Consider the following 12287-nt stretch of genomic DNA (forward strand, 5'->3'; position numbering starts at 1 on the left):
AAAGAACGGACTAACAGTTACCAAAGGGAAAGGGACTGGGGAGGATGGGTGGGAAGGGAGGGTAAGTGGGGGGGGGGGAGAAAGGGAGCATTATGATTAGCATGTATAGTGTGGAGGGAGGCACGGGGACGTCTGTGCAGCACAGAGAAGACTAGTGACTCTACAGCTTCTTACTCTACCGATGGACAGTGACTGAAATGGGGTTTGTTGGGGGGACTTGATGTAGGGGGGAGCCTAGTAAATATAATGTTCCTCATGTAATTGTAGATTAATGATACCAAAAAAAAGTAAAGAGTAAGAAATATAAAATGTATTCAATATACACAATGCAAATAGACTTCAGTTCCATCTAAGTGACATTTACTTGTGCACTAATCATGGTTGTAATTTTACACTTGTGTATGTGATTACTTGATTAAGGTCTGTTTCCACAACTACACCAAAATGGACCGTGTCCACTTTTATCTAACACATTGTAGGTCATCAATATGTACTTGAATGAATGAATGATCCAGTGGCGTTCACTGTAGCTAGAAGGAAGGTCACAAGCATGTAGGTGAATTTAGCCTTTGTTTTAGGCAGGAGCAGAAAGGCTAGAGTTATCTAACAGAAACACTGAAGATGGGAAAAGGAATTATCTTCTGGTTGCTGGAGAGGATGAATTTGCTTGTGTGATTTGAGCGCCAAGGAGGAGGCTGATCTAAGCTGAACAGACACAGTTGCTACTTGGTTGTTTACAGAGTAATGAAAGTAAGGAGACTGTATCAATTCTACAAAAAAAGTATTGAAAAGTATCGAGGGCATTTTTCTAATGTGTGGTCCTCAACAGACCTGCATCAGATTATTTGGCCTGTTCAAAAAGGCAGACTCCTGGACCCAGACTTCCAGAAATCCCAGGCACTGGCTCCAGAAAAAAAATCTACATTTTTAATGAGCTCCCTAGGAATTCTTATTTCCAAAGTTTGAGAATTGTTGGGCTGGAATAACAATAGATGCAGCAGAGGGTCTAAGACTAATTAGGGGAAAGTCTGCATTATAAAATGAGAAAAAGGGAAACCTACAGAAGAGACTGAAGTAGCAGCCAGAGTCAGAGCCCTTGTTATGAGCCAAGGAAGGTGAAAGTTTAAGAACAAGTAAATGGCCAAAAATGTTAAAACGTAACAGAGATGTCAAGAATGAAGATGGAGAAAAGTCATGAAGATGGAATCTGTTAGGGTCCAGGCTTCCGAGGCCTCGGAAGCCTGGACCCTAACAGAATCCAGATTTTTCTGGGCCTGGACCTGTTCTTCAAGGCCCAACTCAAAACATTTTCTCCCCATGGATATATTTCCTGCTCCACTGGACAGAGTGTATCTGTCTTTGGGGTATGTAATTCTATATAGTATCTCACCTATGCGCTGAAATTCTATTTTTCTTCCTCATTAGAAATAACTTTTTCTTCCTCAGTAGATTGAACATTCCTTGAAGGCAAGAACTGTGTTTTATTCCTTTTCAAATATCCAGTGTCTGGAAAATACCTGGCATACAGAAAATATCTGCAAATGCCTGCGCCGTGAATGACTGGAGAGTAATTGGGGGGCAAAGTCCACAGTCTGGCAGTGAAGGTAGAAGAATCCTATGTGTATGAAGGCAAATGAGAGCAGGGCAAGTGATGCTCCTGGATGAGGGACAAGTAGAGAATCAGTGCCTCCAGAGCATGGAAGAGATGTGATTAAAACCACACCTTTAGCTTTAAAAAGCAGGAAGAAAATTTCTTCCTGTGAGCTTGAAGGAAGAGTAGATGAGTGCACAAGGTAAAGTACTTTAGCTTCGATGTCCCAAATCTAAATAAGCCAGGAAGGTAAGGCCTTTGCTAAGAATAAGGTACAAAAGCCTGAAGACCAAGACTGGGAGAGTGTTGGTGGGAGTGTACCTACTGGTGAGTCGAAAAGATTAAGAGATCCTATGCTACATCTTCAGGCATTGTTAAGAGCGTGTTATCACAATCTCTTTTTTGTTGCCCTTGAAATAACAGGCTGCATCTATTAGTCATGCTAATTGGAACTGGGTACCAGACCTGCCGGAAGCTAACTGGAGTCACTGACCTCTTCCTCTGCTGAACTCCCCCTTACAACCTTTTAAGGCACTTGAGGCAGTCCATCTCCTATCATAGCTGTTTGTGTTCTACTTGTTAGACGGTAGTTGAGGGCGAAGGCTATATATTTTTTTATTCACTGGTGTGTTGTACCTCAGCATAGCACTTTGTACATAATAGGCAGAGGATGTCTGTACATAATAGGCACACCCCGATAGAGCATTTGTCACATCTTACTGTATTTGTTTGCTTGTCTTATCTCCCTTTTTAGACTATGAGCTCAAGGTTAGGGATTGAGTTGATCTGGATCTCTCTTGTGTTTGGAATTTAATGGTTTCACAGATGTTTATTGAATCAAATTTTTTAAATGAATGCATGGATAAGAAACTGAATAAAATAGCAAAATGGGATTGGGGGGATCTAAAAGGATGATATGGCACAGGCACTACATTCTGTCACTTACGCAATCGTCTGACATCAGTAAGTGCACAAAGCTGGTGGAAAATCGTGCTGGGGGCTTGTTTTCCAATACATTGTTGATGTTTGGAACACACATCCTGGATATTCTTATGTAAATTTCCAGCCACTCCCTTTCACAGTATAGGGCCTAGGTGAAAGAGCTATGAGTTCCCTGCAACTAAGTGACTGCTTTGTCTACCCTTATTAGGTGTTGTTTGCATGAGAGAACAATATTACATCAACAGAATCACTGTTTTCTTGAGAATACAATTTAAGGTTGATAGGGAAAAATAATACGAATGAGGAAGCAACATAGTAACAGCACTGGATCAAACAATGAAAATCCACTCCCCGACATCTCACCTTTGCAGGAAAAACTGCTACTTGAAAGGCATCTTTAAATTTTGTTTTTCTTAGAGTTTTTTTTTTTTTTTTAAGGCACTGGCTAGCAGTTTGAGCCCAGTAGAAAATAATAAAAGGTGACCTTTACATAGGGCATACTGTGTATCCAAGCGTTATTGTATGAGTTACATTTATTACCTCATTTCTCTTAACAATCCTATAAGATGGATACCATTGTGATCTCTCCATTTGGACAAGCTGAAACTAAGGGACAGAGAGGTAATGAAACGCGCTCAAGGTCATGGAGCTAGAAGTGGGGGAGCTGGGATTCAAACCCAAGGCGTCTGGCTCCACACATCAAAAAGGAAAGCGCCCCTTTAGGTGTCGGGTTTACCTGTGTGAATTATAAAGAAAATCCCTTATCTTTTCTGATTATGATAATCTTACCATTCAGAGGGCCTGCTCTATGCCAGGGATGCTAATGCACGCTTTACTTACATTGTCATTTCTTTATCACAATAAACCGGTGAGATACTATTTTTAGCCCCATGTTAAAGACCAATACATAAGTAAATAAGTAAAATAAAAAAACATGGTAGAGATTGAAATGATTCGTCCCAGGATTGAAATCCAGGCCGATGACTCCACTGCGAGCTCCTTAGTCTTTATGAGAGACCGGAGGAGCTCAGCTCAAAGAGATGCCACGAGAGTACAATGAAATAATGGATGTGAAAAGGCCTGGGTGAACAAGTGCAAGGAATAAGGCCTACCCACTTGAATCACTGTTGAAAACTGGTTACCCAGGGCCTGTGTCCGACCGTTTCTAATCCCAACCCTGTCCCTTCTCCGCCCAACCCTGTGGGTCCTCTTAGGATCTTTTTCTGTCTCCTCGAATTCTGCCCCCAAAACACTCGGCTGAGCGGCGGACAGGAGAATAGAAGGTGCGCGCGCGAGCAGGAGGCGGGGTCGAACACCCTGGTCCCTACTGGGGGTGGTATGTGCACACGCGCAATGGCTCTGCGGCTTCAGAGGCCCCATTTGTTCAGCCAATCAGAGCCCGCGGCGCGCTCAGGACGTAAACGTTTGTGAGTCATAGCGTGCAAGGGGGGCGACGTAAAGGGCGCTCTGTGAGCCCGTCTCTCCTCGAATGAAAGGAAACAACCTCCGGCGACAGAGCCCCGCTCCCAGGCGCTGCCGGAGGACCGAGATCGACTTCTTTCTGTTTTCCCTCACTGGCACTTCTCCCCTGCTGTTCGCCTCTGGGCCCCACCGGTGAGTCCCCACGGTACCCTGGGGCTCCCCATTCTGTGCCCGGCGGGAGAAGACAAGAAGGATGGCGGTGGCCAGGCCGCCGCCCCTGCCCGTTGTTAAGGGGGACTCTTGGTGGTCTCGCTTTATTGTCAGGAACCCCAGAAGCGCCGCTCTTTGAAGGCGCTTGGCCAGAGAAGCTGCTGAGAAAAGTGTTTAGCCGGAGCTAAGGGTGAGGTTAGGCTTAAGCCTAGACTTCGGGGGAGGGGGCGCCGCATTTACGGAGGAAAAAATACTGGGAATTTTTAGTCTTTGCCATTACATAGGACATATTTGGGAAGAAGGGAGACTCCCAGTTTGGGAAGAGTAAGAGGAAAAATTCTTACGATGGCATGAGGTTTAGCCTTATGGAATGAGGAAAAACTCAGAGGTGGAGGGATTTTGGGGTGTAGCAGATATGTAACGAAGACTGTTGGAGGGCAAACTCCTGGGGAGGGAGGGTTGAAGAAAGTGGTAGGATGTTATTTTCCTGGATTCGGGAGGATTGCAGAAGGACAATTAGGGGACCCTGACTCTACAACCGAAAGGAACCTGCTGAACTGCTTCAGAAGATAGTTTTGCGAGTTTATCTAGCGCTTGATTAGAGGGAGATCTTGGAGTGTAGCGTATACTGAAGAACAAATAACGGGGAGGATCCGGTACGTTATGTGTACCATCCTTTATTATATGGACGAACAGCACGGCTTACTTTTGAAATTTGTTCCTTTCGGTATTGTGCATGGAAGTCGAAAAATCCCTTTATTTTTGATCAGCCTTTCTTTTCATCGGCTTACAACGTAATATCAGGTCTTATTCATAACAGTTCAAATTCTTTCTCTCTGTGTCCTTGGGTTTGAAACAACTGGAAAATTCCTTCAGTTTCCTTTTGAATAACCGCAAAAAGCAGTGCGAAGCATGTAATAATTTCGTGCAACCAAATTCAGGTGCCCTTCCGGTTCATCTCATTTCGTTTATTTCTCTCTCCACTGTAACTTTCCTGACAAATACAGCTTCTTTGTGGACCACGTTTATGTATTTCTGTATATTTCAACTTGCTTACGTGTGGAATTGTTTCATCTTCCGGCACTGCAGTTTTTGTTTTGTTTTGTTTTGTTTTTCTGTGAAAATTGGTCTTTCAGATACCAAACATCTGAATGAGCTCTCGAGTTGGTTCTTGAATGATCTCCTTGGTGTTTCGGGTTATTTCCACCTTGGTGCTTTACACATCTTGGAAAATCAGAAACGCATCGATTGCTTCAGCCTTACTGATTGGGTTTTTATATTTTTTCAGACATTTAAATTATGTTTTTCATGCTTTTATCTTTGCCTCTTTGTTTCTGCTTTATAACATTATCCATTATGCTGTTTCTTTTAAGGAAAAGATTTCATTATTGCATGAAAGTATCAAAGTTTGATTTCTGCGTGCCCTGAAAAATCTTTTAGACTAAATTAAAATGCCTTTTAGCTGTGTGGGTCATTATGAACTGCTTAATTCTGGTTCTTGGAATGCCCTTATTCTCCTTAACTAGAGACCGCAAATGTGACAGCATTAGATAAAAATCTGTATTTTTATCATAAAGACATTTTTTGCTAGGAGTCATTGTTTCCATGATGTTCTCCACTTCATGTTTTACAAGGAGGCTGTAAAAAAATTAGCAAGATATGCACAGATGCATTATTTGAATTTTAGTGGAAAAATCCATTTAGTCATTGAACATTGGGGAAAGTTTTTAATTGGTTTGGTGTACTTTTTTGTGTTTCTGTTCACTTTACAAATTATATTTAAACTGATTACAGAAAAAATACACTAGAATATTTTTTAATGCAAAATAAAGTGTACCTTTTTTCTCTTTTAGATTTTGGGGTCTTTGATCCCTAGAAAAGCACATTCTCAAAATTAGGATGAGAAATTTACCTGTTTATAAATGGAAAGAGGTAGAATTCATTGTTAGAATTTGGGGGGATACCATTTTCAGAATTAATTTCAATAATATAAAGTGATTTTCCACTCTAGGAATTTTCTTTATCTTAAGCTCGTTTTATAGCTTATGCTAGGATTGCACAGAAATTACACATTAAAGATGTCTGTACAGATAACATTCATAATGTGCCATCCTTTCGACTGGCCAAGGATGACGGAGAAAAATGCTGAATACATTACAGTGGTTTCAGAGTGCCTACTATTCATTGTATGGTAGAAAACTAATTTAGAGCTTAAAGAGCAAATTTTTGGTGCTATTTATGAATTCTGGTGTTTTGCATGGTTAATTCTAAAGATTTTGTGAGCTATATTCTTGATAAAACAACTGAACGCATATTTGCCTGAGCAAATAAATGTAAACACACTTCCCCTTTTGTTTCTTTTGTTTCTGTTAAGTCCCCCTTTTTTTTCCTTTTAATCCTAAAAGTATTTGCTGCCTGTTTTCAATCAGTTTCACGGTTTAGAGCTAGTGCTATGAATATAGTACTGTTGTAAAGTATCTGATGCCATTTGGAAGACTGAGGTATTTAAAATTGTAGATAGCGTTAAAAGTTTCTTAAACCCATCAATGCAGAGACTGTCAGGGCCTTTGAAGTTTTGTTGAAAAGAGAAACCTAGATATAAATTGATGAGAAGACCTGTTTATTTGTGGCTTCATTTTAAATTTTTATTGAGTATCTGCATTTACCTATTGTAAAGCGCTGAGTGGTTTGCAGCTACCACCTTTCTGGCACCCAGCTGCTACTGTTCTTGCTGCGCTTCTCAGAAAGCTACAATGTAGCGTTAGTCCATTTTTTCAACATAGTGTTATGCAAATGTTCAAGTATATAGAAAGTAGAAAGAATTTAGTACATTTTAAGGCAAAAATTTGAGATTTTGTTGATTGTGATGTGTGTTGTGGCGACCTGGGTCTTGAACTGCTTAGTTCTGTTGATTGGGGAAAAATACACAAATCAAATAACTGATTTTACATTTGTTTTAGAGTTTTTGAAGAATCTATATTAAGATTAATGATCTAAATCTGAAACCTATGTTAGAGATTTTCTTCCCTGTTTTTATTTGACTACACTACCTATGATTATATATAATATGACTAAATTTAAGGCTCATTGAAAAATCTTTCCTTCCTTCACACAATATTACTAATATAAGTATGAAAGTTACTGCACTTAGAACAACACTGTCAGTTTGTAACTTTAATAGGCAGACTTGTGGAGAAAATCTCAGAGGCAGATAATATAGTTTTCATAAATAATTGTTCCTAAAGTGTGCTTTTGAATAGTCAATTGGTAAGCTTAATTTTTCTTTACTTGCAAAAGGAGTATAATAATAGCAAAATTTCATTTATTAAACATGTATACATGATTTTTTTAAACTTGACAATAATTGAAGTTTTAAAAATAAATGTTCCAAAGTCATGGTTAAGTAAATTCATTTCTCTTTTGTTGGTTTATCAATATGTGAACTTTAAGGAACTGTGCAGTTAATAGAATTCTGTTCACTATGGATATTGTATAGTTCTCTTAATACTTTGTCATCAGTTTTTAGATATGTAATTCTTTGTCTCTTTGAAGGTACACCTAGTTATACATGAAAAATATTTCTCAGTAATTATGTCAGCAGATGACTGTTTTAATACCACATGTTGTACATTTTTTTATTTATCCACCCAGAAATAGTTCCAATTCTTTTGTGTGTCCCCTTATTTGGGAACAGTTTAATTTTTGTCAGTTACTTCATTAACTTATCTTTATACATGCATACATATTTTTTTTATTATGGAGGCACCTTAGGTTTTAATATTAATTTGTCTATACTAAATACCCATTTTAAAATGCATACATTACAATTTAGGTCAAATATTAAACAATTTACATGACTCTGTAAACTGATTTTAAAACGAAGTTAACCATTTTGTCGCCCTTATTCTCTGTAGCATTTCTTGAGGCTTAAAGTGGCATTCTAAAGGCAATTGTAAAATGTCAAGCTCAGTTGAACAGAAAAAAGGGCCTACAAGACAGCGCAAATGTGGCTTTTGTAAGTCAAATAAAGACAAGGAATGTGGACAGTTACTAATATCTGAAAACCAGAAGGTGGCAGCACACCATAAGTGCATGGTAAGTATCCAACAGCAACCAAGAGACCTGAAACCATGAGAATCTTAACAACGAATGTTCCTGAACACACACACACACACACACACACAAACTCCGTTAAATTTTTAAGACGTGGTTTCTCACTAAGTCTATGCCATTTTTACTAGAAAATTTTCTTTTAAATTTAACATCTTATTCACTGTTTCACTGTAATTTCTTTATATATGAACCTTAATTGTTTTTAAATGTAATTTATAGCTCTTTTCATCCGCTTTGGTATCATCACACTCTGATAACGAAAGTCTTGGTGGATTTTCTATTGAAGATGTCCAAAAGGAAATTAAAAGAGGCACAAAATTGGTAAGTTGGTATTTCTGCCTCTTGAGAATAAAACTTATTTTAAGCTCATTAAGGAGGAACTTGCTTCTGTTAGAGTGTATTGTATTATTAACTGAGTATAATTTTTAAATTGTCTTTTTTTTTTCTCGAACCAGCAAATTCCAAGGCTGGATTTAACTTATTTTTCACTCAACAAAAGAGGAGTGAGTCAATATATTATTCAATTTTTTTTAATTTTCAAAAAGAGTTAAAATCTTCCTGGAGACTATGTTGACTTAAAAAACAGTTTGCTTAATGTGAATGCTTCATGTGTTAAAATCTTCATTCAAATGTATGTTCATAATTAAATTCTGATATGTTTTCATCTTCCATCATAAAGAAATCGTGGTCATTTGGAAGAGAAGATGACAGTACCCTTTCCACAGGAAAATGTTAGCACTTGCCAAAAAAGTATTTTCCTGTGGTTCAGTTACATAATAATATAGCCTTTATCACTACACAACTTTTAGTGAATTTTACAGTTTTTTTCGGAAGCTGCGCCAGAGTAGTGTTCCTGAAGTTGTCTTCACTATCTGCTAACCAGATTGGCAAGCTACTATGTTGTTCTGTTGGAAACATGGTATTGTCTCAGCTGGTATTTGGGATAAATTACTATTGACATTGAAACAGTGTCATTTGATTACTATGTTTCTCCTTTGAGCTCTTTACTGAAATTACTTCCATAATAAACCTTCAATAGCTTCACTATAAAATGTTTCATTATTTTAAAGACGGGTTTGTCAGAACATACGTCTGTTATTAGGCACTGAGTAAGCTCATATTTCATGAAGAATCTGATGGGAAAGGGGCTGCCAAACTGATGGTCAGGAGTGATCTATTCTGAAAAATACTCTTCTAGTATTAGAAAAAAAGCACTGTGAAGATGTTCAAGGGTCACTTGAGATTTGCTTTAAGATAGATAATCTCAGACCCTAGAATCAGTATGGGCACAAATGGGAATTCAGACGTCAGTTTTTGTTGTAGTGAGCCCTTACCTGTGAAAATGTTTATCTTCCCTACCCCCAAAACTGTAGAAAGCAATAGAACACTTCATTTCTTTTTTGCAATTGAATTTTGCTTGGTGCTTTTGGATTTTTTTCCTTACTGTGGCTTACTGATTTTTGAGAACCAGAGCGGTATATTTTTACTTCCTAGTCCTTAAAAACAAATTCAGGTACAAAGAAAGAATAATATTTACTTGAAAATGGTTTGCTGTAAACCTTATTATCCCATTATTTATTCCTTGGCATTATGAAGATACCTGGAAAATGCTTCTACATCATAACTTGTTAGCATTTTTGTCACTTGACATGGCTGCTCTAGTCAGAACAGGAGCAATTTTTGTTTCTCTTGTTACTGTATTTACAAATGCAATGCCTAGTTTTATATGAAGCAGCAGTATACATCTGGCAGTATTGCTGAATTCAGTGGAGATTTATTTGTACCTGTTAATGAAGAAAACATTAGAACTTTGTACAAGTTTCACCATTATAAATTGTTTGAATTAATTTTTAACGGTATTGTGTAGGAGTTAATTTTTCCCCCAGGAATAGGGAGTTATAAATAACCAAACTTGTCCCTTGACCTAGAGGGTGGAACAATATCGAAGGTTAAGACCATAAGCTATGGTAACAGACTTGGATTTGAATCCTGGCTCTGTCACTGACTAGCTGGGTGACCCTGGACAAGTTTTTGCTATTTTGCCATCTTTTCTTCAGTTACCAAAAGGAGATAATGACAGTATTTGTCTCACAGGGATATTGTGAGAATTAAGAGAGCAGCTATATAGGTTTAGCATGGTGCCTGGCATGTGGTTAGGACTTGATAAATGGTTACCACCATTGTTTTTATTTATAAATAATAAGATCCTACTAATATCATTGTAGGTTAGCATTATTTACAGTGGCTGAGGTATGGAAGCACCCGAAGTGTCCATCAATAGATGAATGGATAAAGAAGATGTGGTACATATACCCAGTGGAATATTATTCAGTCATTAAAAAGGGAAATAAAATTTGCCATTTGCCCAACATGGGTGGACTTAGAGGGTATTATGCTAAGTGAAATAAGCCAGACAGAAAAAGACAAATGCCATGTGATTTCATTTATATATGGAATCTAAAAAAATAAAACAAATAGAGGCAGTGAGAAGAGAAACTGGTGGTTCACATGGGGACGTGGGAGTTAGGGTGAGTGGGTGAAATAGGTGAAGGGGATAGAGATGCACAAAATCTCAATCATAATATAAATTAGGGGATGAAGGTACAGCATGGAGAATATAGTCAGTAATACAGTAACATTTCTGTGTTGATAATAACTACACTAGTTGGGATGAGCATTTATTATAATATAGGTAACCATCATATAACTTGTGTACTTGAAACCAATATTATATATCAACTATAATAAATCATTGTAGGTTAATGAAAAGCATATTGGGTTGGAAGTCATGAGGCCTGTTTTTTAAATAATTATGTCACTCACATGTATGTAACTTTAGGCAAGTCATTAATTGTCTTTTTGCCAGTGATGAACAGGTAATGCTATATCACTGTTACTAAACAGTGTTGTTGCATGATTAAAAAGTGCTATACAGGGTATAAAGAGTTACTTTAGGAAAGGTGTTTCAGAAGCCACTTTGAGGCTGTGGGCGGCATCTAACATTGAGGAATAGTGGCAGGAGAGAACTTTTGAGCCTAGGTATATAATTTTTCTCCCTTTCCTTCTCCCAAAATGTCAGAATTTAAATAACTTACATAGGGGGTGGAACTAGTATAGCATTTATGTTTAACTTTGATTTCTAGGTGAAAAGTAGGTCATGAATACACATTGAAAATAATCAATAGGAGTGCTTGTCTGTGGGTACTTCAAGGCAGGTTCCAGTCTGTACCTGGTGTTGACTCCAGAGGTGTTCACTTGTTCCAAAGGCTTGAGCTGAAAGTGTATAAGGTGGCCACATGGGTCAGAGCTTTGAGAGGATGGGAGATTACAGTAGAGCAGGAGATGTAGGTATATCATTTCTGTGTTGTTGCTGCCGTAGGCAATTTCCCAAGGTTTTCACATCAGCCACAAAGATCAGAGGAGGAAAGCCATTCTGCATGAACATAATTCATCTCTTTATGTCCCCTTTAAGCACTGAGATGGACCAGAAAACATTTTCCAGAGTACTAAGGTTTTTTGTTTTTATTTTATTTTATTTCATTTTTATTTTGGTATCATTAGTATACAATCACATGAGCAACATTGTGGTTACTAGGTTACCCCCATTATCAAGTCCCCACCACATACCCCATTTACAGTCACTGTCCATCAGCATAGTAAGATGCTATAGAGTTACTACTTGTCTTCTCTGTGCTGTACTGCCTTCCCCGTGCCACCCCCACATTATGTGTGCTAATCGTAATGCCCCTTATTCCCTTTATCCCTTCCTTCCCACCCATCCTCCCGAGTCCCTTTCCCTTTGGTAACTGTTAGTCCGTTCTTGGGTTCTGTGAGTCTGCTGCTGCTTTGTTCCTTCAGTTTTTGCTTTGTTCTTACACTCCACATATGAGTGAAATCATTTGGTACTTGTCTTTCTCTGCCTGGCTTATTTCACTGAGCATAATACCCTCTAGCTCCATCCATGTTGTTGCAAATGGTAGGATCTGTTTTTTTCTTATGGCTGAGTAAT

General features: G+C 38.3%; 1 protein-coding gene across 2 annotated transcripts in view; it reads left to right on the forward strand.

Annotated features, from left to right (window-relative positions):
* Nucleotides 1-3983: 3983 nt before the first annotated feature.
* PHF6 (PHD finger protein 6) overlaps nucleotides 3984-12287 on the forward strand; it is a 47140-nt gene continuing 38836 nt past the window's right edge. For both annotated transcript variants that reach the window (XM_017653689.3, XM_017653690.3), the window contains exons 1-3: nucleotides 3984-4147; nucleotides 8080-8260; nucleotides 8498-8599. In XM_017653689.3, coding sequence (XP_017509178.1) covers nucleotides 8123-8260; nucleotides 8498-8599 — 240 coding nt within the window. In that variant the 5' untranslated portion in view covers nucleotides 3984-4147; nucleotides 8080-8122. The remainder of the gene's footprint in view (nucleotides 4148-8079; nucleotides 8261-8497; nucleotides 8600-12287) is intronic.

The sequence above is a fragment of the Manis javanica genome, chromosome X (assembly GCF_040802235.1).
Source record: "Manis javanica isolate MJ-LG chromosome X, MJ_LKY, whole genome shotgun sequence".
Lineage (NCBI taxonomy): Eukaryota > Metazoa > Chordata > Mammalia > Pholidota > Manidae > Manis > Manis javanica.